The 9902-nt window shown below is 42.7% G+C and overlaps 1 protein-coding gene across 4 annotated transcripts; it reads left to right on the plus strand.

Annotated features, from left to right (window-relative positions):
- The first annotated feature begins 385 nt into the window (after positions 1-385).
- On the plus strand, positions 386-8096 carry fitm2 (fat storage inducing transmembrane protein 2). 4 transcript variants are annotated; one of them, XM_072514808.1, is made up of 4 exons: positions 487-573; positions 5176-5299; positions 5689-5809; positions 5935-6186. In XM_072514808.1, exons 1-4 carry the CDS (start codon positions 570-572, stop codon positions 6034-6036), a joined length of 351 nt encoding a protein of 116 aa, XP_072370909.1. In that variant the 5' UTR covers positions 487-569; the 3' UTR covers positions 6037-6186. The 4 variants fall into 4 exon arrangements, with proteins under 4 accessions (XP_072370906.1, XP_072370909.1, XP_072370907.1 ...); XM_072514806.1 differs by having other exon boundaries at positions 5689-8096; XM_072514805.1 differs by lacking the exon at positions 5176-5299 and having other exon boundaries at positions 386-573; positions 5689-8096.
- Positions 8097-9902: the final 1806 nt, after the last annotated feature.

The following is a 9902-nucleotide window of genomic DNA, read 5'->3' on the forward strand; positions in this document are numbered from 1 at the left end:
GACCGGGTATTCTCAACAATGGGGTGAGGGTGCAGAGTCAGGTATTCTCACCAATGGGGTGAGGGGGCAGGGCGGGGTATTCTCACCAATGGGGTGAGGGGGCTGGGCTGGGTATTTACCCCAGTGGGGTGAGGGGGCGGAATGAGGTATTCTGACCAATGGGGTGAGGGGGCGGGGCTGGGTATTCTGACCAATGGGGTGAGGGGCAGGGCCGGGTATTCTGACCAATGGGTGAGGGGGCAGGGCCGGGTATTCTGACCAATGGGGTGAGGGGGTGGGGTTGGGTATTTACCCCAATGAGGTGAGGGGGCGGAATCAGGTATTCTGACCAATGGGGTGAGGAGGCGGGGCTGGGTATTCTGACCAATGGGGTGAGGGGGCGGTGCGAGCTTCTGTCGGGGTGAAGATGTCTGTCGATGCCCTTGTCCAGCTGCTGAGTGCTCTTCACCGGGCTTGGATCCGCCCGTACCTGGCGCTGCTGCTCACACTCATCACGCTGGGCGGCTCGCTGCTCAAAGCCAGCCAGCTCGTGGCGGAGTCCTACTTCTCCAACCGGCGCAATGCCCTGAATGTGTGAGTATTGTAGGGCTCTAGGCCTCGCAGCCTGGGCAGAGGGTGCTCCCGTCCGCCCATTAAAGCTCTCGGAGCGCAGCTTTATCCCCACACCGGCCGTCAGCTCCTCGTTGATCCCAGCTTCAGGTGTTATATGCAGCCTAGATCGGGAAAGGGCTCAAACTGACCCCAGGAGAGGGGAGCTCAGAATAAAAAGCCTCTTTTAACGCTGGTTGAAGTACAAGGCAATTATGTGCACCCAGATTCCAGGCACATTGCTCTCGAGTTATTGTGGAGCAAAGTACGATGAGCAGACAAATTGCTCTTGAAATTAATCTTCACTGTGACTCCATTGTAGATAATACTTCTAACTAATTTCAAATAAACTGAAGGGGAATACAGCATATCTACGCTGCTATTTAAAACCTTGTGTTACAGGCAGGGATAAGAACTGAGCACCATGGAACTGAATTCCCTTCCCTTACTCTCTGCAACCGGTGTGTTTGTTTGGAAAGGTATAGGTGTGTTTCTCGACCTCTAAAATATGGAGGCAATTTTGCATAATCAGCAGCAGGCTTTAAAAAAAAATTTTAAAAAAGATAAATACTTATTCTTGCATTTACCTTGAACGTGTAATGCTACACCAATTACTCAGGGCACACATGTGGTCAAGAAAATTTAGGTGAAGATGTGCACTTTTGTGTTGGAGATAGGAGCAGAATTAGGCCATTAAAGTCTGTTCTGTCATTCAATCATGGCTGATATGTTCCACATCCCCATTCTCTTGCCTCTCCACATAACCCCTGATCCCTTTATTAATCAAGAACCTATCTATCCCTGTCTTAAAGACACTCAGTGATTTGGCCTCTACAGCCTTCTCTGGCAATGAGTTCCACAGATTCACCACCCTCTCGCTGAAGAAGTTTCACCTCATCTCAGTTTTAAAGGATCGACCCTTCAGTCTGAGGCTGTGCCCTCTGGTTCTAGTTTTTCTTACTAGTGGAAACATACACTCCACGTCCACTCTATCTAGGTCTCTCAGTTTCAATAAGATCCTCCCTCATCCTTCTAAATTTTCGGGTGGCATAGCCACACAGTGGTGAGCACTGTTATTTCACAGCGCCAGGGTCCCAGGCTCTATTCCCAGCTTGGGTCACTATCTGTGCGGAGTCTGCACGTTTTCCCTGTGTCTGAGTGGGTTTCCTCCGGGTGCTCAGGTTTCCTCCTGCAAGGAAGGTAATTTGGACATTCTGAATTCTCCCTCTGTGTACCCGAACAGGTGCTGGAATGTGGCGATTAGGGGCTTTTCACGGTAACTTCATTGCAGTGTTAATGTAAGCCTACTTGTGACAATAAAAATTATTATTATTAAATTCCAACCAGTACATATGCAGAATCCTCAATAGTTCTCATATGACCAGCTCTTCATTCCAGGGATCATTCTTCTGAACCTTTCCAAGGCCAGCACACCCTTCCTTAGATATGGGGCACAAAACTGCTCACAACTTATAATCAAAAAAATAGATTTTCCCTTTCCAAAACTGTGCTGCTGACATGTCTTCTTTCTTCTTCAATCGTGGTTTCCCACCAACTTTGATCGACAGGGCTCACAACTGTGTCCGACCCATCTTCTGCATCTCTGCTCTCATGCCTTCTCCTTCCCAGACCTTTGGTGTACTTCACTCTTCCACGCTAGAAACCAGATGAAGACTCTTGGGAGTAAAAGAGCCAGTCCTGTATTATAAGCTGTAGCAAGAGCCATTGGCATTCCAAATCGGGACACCAGAGATTAAAGGATAGTACAGACAGTATACTTTGAGGTTCGATTACCAGAAATGAGCACATACCAATCATACCAAGCTATGTCCAATCTTGATTGTTGTTTAATCATGCATAGTATATGAGAATAATTAACCAATCACATTAAAGGTCCACATGCTTAATTAAATTATCCAATCGTTATAAAGGCACGTATGTTGTCTTTCAAATAGTGATCTGATATCTGGGCTGTATAATAGCTCTTCTCGAGGTATGGATGCTATCCATTGCCTCTCCCTATCGTTAGCAGCAGACATCCTGGAGCCACACCAAATGGTACACTGCCCCACATTGTAGAAGAGACCTTGGGCTGAATTCTCTGATATCAGGATGCCTCATTTTGCCGGCAGCCCGGGGGCTGCCCTGCAATGGGAAACCCCATTGACCAGCTGGCGAAACAGGGAATCCCGATGACGTGCTGAACCAGAAATCTGCACGGGGGGGACGGAGAAACCTGCCCCTTGGGTTTTAACACCTGCAGATTTTATGCCTGGAAACTGCCCACTCACTGACAGATTGTGTCCCTGTAGTATCTGTTATAATTGACAGTTGTTTCCCACAGTCAGAACTGAAGATTTTAACTTCTCCAGTAAATAATGGAACTAGAGTTTTTAAACTCATTGCAGTGTAATATCTAATATCTAAAAATGCCCAAATTGCCCTCTATAGTCAGGCTTTCAGGAGTCAGGCCAAACAGAATTTTCAGTTGCTGACTTACACTTGTAACCATAGCATTTTGCATGGCTAGTTCAGTCCCAGGACAATGGTAATGTCCTGCATGTTGATGGTGGGCAATTCAGTGACTTTGAATGTCAAAGGAAAATAGTTAGATTCTCTCGTGTTAAGGATACTTATGGTGTGCACTTGTGTGGTGCAAGTGTTACTTACCACCTTTCATCCAAAACCTGATTGTTGTCCAGGTCTTGTGTATGGGGGCATGGTGCTTCATTATCTGAGGAGTCATGAAGGGTACTGAACATTGTGTAGTCATCAGTGAACATCTGCACCTTTGACCTTTTGATGGAGGGAAGGTTATTGCTGAAGCAGCTAAAGAGGGTTGAGCCAAGGACACTACCCTGAGGAGCTTGTGCAGTGATGGTGTAGGGCTGCAATGTTTGGTGTTCATAATCACAATCATTTTGCATTGTGTTTGGTATGACTCCGACCATTGGAGTATTCTCCCCCCCCCCCCCCCCCCCCCTATTCCACTTGAGTTAATTTTACTGGGGCTCCTTGATGTCACACTCTGTCAAATGTTGCCTTGATGTCAAGGGCAGTCATTGTCACCTTCCCTCTTTAGTCGATCTTTTTTGCCCATGTTTAAATCCAAACAGTGTTAGTGAGCAGGTTATTGCTCGGCATGTGCTGCTTGATACGACTGTCAACAACGCCTTCCAGATGATCAAGAGTAGACTGATGGGGTGGGATTGAATTTGTTCCCTAGCTTGACGATAATGGTAAAGTGAGAAATATCCCAGACCACGAGGTTACAGATTGTGGTTGAAAATAATTTTGTTGCTGTTGATGCCCCACAGTGCTCATGGAGTCCAAGCTGTTAGACCTGATCTGAATTGATTCCATTTAGAACACCAATGGTGTCAAGCAACACGATGGACAGTATCTTCAGTGTGGTTTGGCACTTTTGCCTCCACAAGGACTTTGTGCTGGTCACTCCTATCAATACTATCATCACCAAATGTATCTGCATAAACTCTGTACCTATTGCCACTGATTTCAACCACCTTCCTAGCCACTTCTCCTGCCGAATGGAACCATTTACGACTTCAGACTGCTGTGTGACAGAACTGAATCTCTCATCCCACACCCTCGTCACCACAAAGATCACCTAACTACAACGTTGCTCATCTCACACCTTGTATAGTCCTAGCTGCTGCTGACGCCTATATCCATGTTTTTTGTCATCACCAGATTCAATGTTGCCACGGTTGGCATCCCATCTCTCGCGTGAAAATTAGCTCATTCAGAAATCTGCTAATGTCACCCTGACCAAGACTTACCCCATTGCTCATGGCCTTGTTCAGTTTTCCAATAACTTGAATTCGCAATTCTCATCCTTGTCTTTCGATTACTGTGAACATTGCCCGTCTTGATCTCTAATCTTCTGGCCTACAACTCCACCACTGCCTCCCCTTTACGGATAAACACCCTGCCCTTATTAGTGCTGTCTTGTGTCCTTTACTTTACCATTGGTGGCTACTCTTTTAGCTCTCTGAATTAAAATTCTTTCCCTAAACTCATCCCTTTGACCATCCTCTGATCCTTTAAGATGTGTATTAAAACTAATCTTCCCCACAATTTGGGTTTCTCCAGTGTCAATTTTTGTCTCACATTTTCACTGAACAGAATTAAGGAATATTGCGTTATTGAGATGGACAGCAGACATCTGCTACTGTTCATATTGAAGTTTTAATGTAATTTTATTTCATAGTAACATTGAGAAGGCATACGGATCTAAACTAGTTCAGCTGGCGCCTGTCACAAAATTAAGAAAACGCAATTGTTTAACAGTTTTTTTACATGCATTGATGAATAATGATTAATGCTCGGGTTCCCTCCATGTATCTCCTTTTGCTGTTGATGAAATTTCCCATTAATGATATCCATTATCCATCAGTTACTCCACAGGCAGCTCAGCTGACGCCCCCCCCCACCTGCCATTTTTTACAGAGTCCTCCAATTTCTCTAGGACTCTAACTGGCTTTTGCCATGTCTGATACCCTGCTGACATTCCTCTCTGGGGGAGAAATCACCATCCTCCTCTCACTTCACTCTTAATCCATAAAGGTGGACAGAAACGACCAAATCCAACATCTCCAAGCAGGAGCCACCTTATGTATGACCGATCAGACCATGGTCGCCACTGGAATTTTGACCTCTATAAAAATATTGATGTAAGCCATGAAACAAGGTGATTATGACATGCTTCAAAATGTTTGTGATAGAATTTTAAATTCTACACATCTATTTGGTAAATTTTTCTAACCCCTTCTAATCGCTAACCTTCCCTTTAATCTTTTAGACAGAACTGTTAACACAGTAGATTATTAAAAATACTAGAGAGAAAAATTTGAGTTACTCCAGAGATCCTAAGATAATTTGGCTTGTGAGAAATAGAAACTCAAAAATCTCAGTAACACTTTTCAATTAATATGTAGTTCCATTAATTGTAAGTGGTGTACGATAAGGGTCACAAGCAATTAGTTATTTCCTGCTGCACTAACCCCTAAATTGAACATATGAGTGACTGCACAGGAACTATCTTGGCATTAAAATTATTTTTACATTTTTGTTTTGTAGGTATTTTGTCAAATTTTCATGGGGTTGGACCTTGGGCCTGCTGCTTCCTTTTGTTTTTACTTCAAACTACTTTGTTCAAAGGGATGTTCTGTTTGCAATACGTCGAATAACTTCGTGTGTGGTAGGAACTGCCGTTTGGTTTTTTAGCACCAGGTTCTTTCATGTTATCGAAAGTTTCACGGGTGAGTGCTACGAATCTCAGAATATGACCGTTCTGCACGAATTTGAAAATCTATATACTTGCAGGAAACATGGACATTTGTGGCTTGGCTTCGACATCTCTGGACACTCCTTCTTATTGTCATACTGTGTGCTGATGATAACAGAAGAAATAGCAGTCGTGAATGAACTTCACAAAATGGAACAAAAGCGAGGAAAGGCCACCGCCACAATCATTAAATCACTGTTTATTGCTTTAAATGCTTTGCTTTTGTTGTGGGTTTGGATGTTTTTTTGTACCGCAATCTATTTTCATGATATGCCTCATAAAATAATTGGAACTGCTTTTGGAATTTCTGCCTGGTATGGAACATACGGATTTTGGTTTAAGAAATCCTTTTCTCCTGGATTGCCACCTGAAATTGGGAAGCAAAAGATGTAGTAATTGGAGATACTCCAGTTCGAAGAGTGGAATTTCTATTGACTGTACCCATCATGACAACAGGCTCCAAGCATAAAGGCTGTAACTTGTGCTTTGACAATACATGTGTGTGGAAGATCAATATTCTCCATACATCATCCTGCATCCTTTGGTGGGATCTCCTGACGTCTGATTTAATATATGTATAATATTTCTGCTCTGGCTGCTCTTCTGCACAAGAATATTAATAATAGATCAACTGAATATGTTTCAAAATGTACTTTGCTTTTCTGTAGTTATTTCAGTTACCTGCTTTGCCATTTGTGTATGCCATGCTGGGGTGTTTTTTTTAAACTTTAGTATTTTAAAGGAGGAAAAGTTATATTTTCAGCTTGCATTATTTCTGCATATGTTGCAGCAGCCTAAGTGTAATTGTGGGACAATAAATCTCTATTTTGTATTTTGGAAGATGCTGGCAATTATTGTGCTTCTCTTGATTGTGTTATGCTATTGCCTTCAAAATTTCAAATATCAGCAATTGTTTACACTTTCATGCTACAATTCTGTTGTTTAGCTTCAAATAGTTAAATTAATAATCAGGGCAGGTGCTATTTTATCCATTTGTCTTCATTTTTATATATTTCTCAACTCCACATATTTAGTCTGTTCTCCATTATCTCTGTTACATGTGCTAAAGTTTATGCGGCCTTTATTTCAATTTTTCGCTCTGTTCTTTGATAGCTTAAGAAAACAATCCTATGCAGTAATAGCTATTTCTCTATTGCTTTTTGGACATTTAAAAAAAATTGTACACAAAAGGGAAGAAATATCCAGTGGTGGCAGTTATATAAAATAGACAAATTAGCTTTTGTTATTAATGCTCTGAACAATAGTAGTAATTGTAGATATTCAAGTACTTAGAGTAGAATTTAAATTGATGTAGACTATACCCATCATGCCTTGGCACATAGGCCTGCATAATTTACCTTGCAATAAAAGTATAATATATAAAAGTATAGTGGCTAATTATTGGACTTAACATTAAAACTTCTAAGTCAAGCAAAAAAATCCAGCATGCTAATATTTCAATGAAGCTTTTGGCAGGCAGTTAAAATATTGTATTTTTCAGTTTTCCATATGTATTATTTTGTGATATAGAGGGAATATTGCTCGGACAGTATTATATCTGTCTCATTCTATATATGGATTGTATTTTCAAGAGCTGGTTGCATGTTGTTCACAGCACTGTGGATTTGGAAATGATCAAGAACTCTGGTGCTGTAATGAAGTAATTCTATCACATTTAAACCAATGTTTACAAATCTGTTTCTCTTGCCTGGTTTTTGTCAGTTTTATTCACATAGGAATGTACATAAATAGTATTTATCTGATTCACATTTTGCTCCATGTTTTGAATGCAAAGAAAGATTTTTTGAAATGTAAACTGGTGCCAATTTGTGTGTAGAATTGAGAAGAAATACTACTGAATATGTGGAATGTCTTGAAATGTTTCATCTGTACGATCGATTTAAGAAAAGTAATTTAGTGAATTGGATTGTGCACAGTAGATGTGCATAATGATTTGAGAAATTGTCATCGTATATTTAAAATATTTGCAAAGTTTTAATGCAAGTGAGATTGTCTTCGAAATTTAACGTTATACTGTGTCCTGTTTAAGTTTCGCCCAGAATCTAGAAAACGTCTTTGATCTACTCTTTGTAGTTTGAAACACTATAGCAAGGAGAGCAGCAATTGTAACACAATTTTAATTTGCATGTTCACAATTTGCAGCTATGTATTTTTCCATTAAAGTATTTAATATTTTTAAGTAATGAGTTCTGACTCTTCAATTGCATCAAAAGTTGATTGCTTGCCCTTTAATTTCCTCCAGCCGTACAACCTCCAAGAACTCTCGTTCTTTCCGTCCAGCCATACAAACTCCAAGAACACTGCTTCTTTCTGCTGTGGCTACTCCTTTCTCCTTGTTCTATCAGCCCCCTTTTCTTAAATTATGCCTTTCACGCCCCAAACCTTGTCTTCTGTGTTCCCGTAAGACTCCTTAAAATCTTTTTCAGTCAGAGTGGCGCAGTGGGCTAGCCCTGCTGCCTCACGGTGCTGAGGTCCCAGGTCCGATCCCGGCTCTGGGTCACTGTCTGTGTGGAGTTTGCACATTCTCCCCGTGTTTGTGTGTGTTTCGCCCCCACAACCCAAAGGTCGATGAATTGACCACGCTAAATTGCCCCTTAATTGGAAAAAATGAGTTGGGTATTCTAAATTTTATTTTTTTAAAAATATTTTTCAATCTCATTTCCCAAGCTTTAAGTCACCCATCCGGGCATCATCTTGATTTGGTGTCAGTTTCTGTCATATTAAAGGTAGTGAGCTGATATTGGGGACCAGGTTTTGAATGTCACTACGGCAGATGGTGGAATTGAATTGGCCTACATGTAACTCCAGACCCACAGCAACGTTACCTTTTGAAATGGCCACTCCGTTCAAGGGCAACGGCGGCATCTCCACATCAGTTCAAGGGCAATTAGAGATGGGCAATAAATGCTGTCTTAAAGAGCGTCGCCCACATCCTGTAAAATGGATATATAAAAAACACTTGAGGCCAGAATCTAGAATGGAATGCTTGTGTAGGTTTTATAACTATGAGAAATGAAAGACTTAACATGCAATCCGTACGATGGTTGAATGTTGATGTAAACAATTACGAGCTTTATTTTTGTTTCTTCACACCGATCACATTGATGAGGATATGAGAGTACAGGGATGTATGTGGCCTCCTCCTCCACTACTGCTATTGTTGAGTTCCTGATATACTGGTCCATGTGTGAATTGACCAACTGCTTTACTCTGGGCCCTTAATGACTGTGGGAATTGTGGAAGTTAGAATCATAGAATTTACAGTGCAGAATAAGGTGATTCGGCCCATTGAATCTGCACCAACCCTTGGACAGAGCGCCCTACTTAAGCCCACGCCTCCACCCCATCCCTGTAACCCAGTAACCCCTTTTTGGATGCTAAGGGCAATTTAGCATAGCCAATCCACCTAACCCGCACATCGATGGACTATGGGAGAAACCCACGCAGACACGGAGAATGTGCAGACTCCGCACATACAGTGTCCCAAGCCGGGAATCGACCCTGGAGCTGTGAAGCAACTGGTAACCACTGTGCTGCCCACAGTACTCGCCATAAATTCTCTCTGACTTATCTTATTCCTATTTGGCTTCACCAGTTTTCCTATTGTAACTGCATTGGAACTAATACATGGGGCGTCATTCTCCGACCCCCCAGAGGGTCGGATAATGGCCGTTGGCCGCCGTGAATCCCGCCCCCGCTGGTTGCGGAAGTCTCCGAAGGGAGAAAAGTCGGCGGGGCATTAATGGCGCCGCTGCCGTCGGAGAATGGCACGGGTCTGCGCAAGGCAGCCGATTTTCGGCCTGCCGATATTCTCCCTTCCGGATGGGCCGAAGTCCCGTCGACGTGATGACCGTTCACGTCGACGTAAATTAAACCTCCTTTTCATCGGCGTGAACCTGTGCTCCAGGTTCACGCCGACCAATGTGGAGGTGAGTGACGGCCTGGGGGATTGGCTCTGGGCAGGCGATGGCGTGGCCGCAGTCTG

Source organism: Scyliorhinus torazame, chromosome 8 (assembly GCF_047496885.1).
Source record: "Scyliorhinus torazame isolate Kashiwa2021f chromosome 8, sScyTor2.1, whole genome shotgun sequence".
Classification (NCBI taxonomy): Eukaryota; Metazoa; Chordata; class Chondrichthyes; order Carcharhiniformes; family Scyliorhinidae; genus Scyliorhinus; species Scyliorhinus torazame.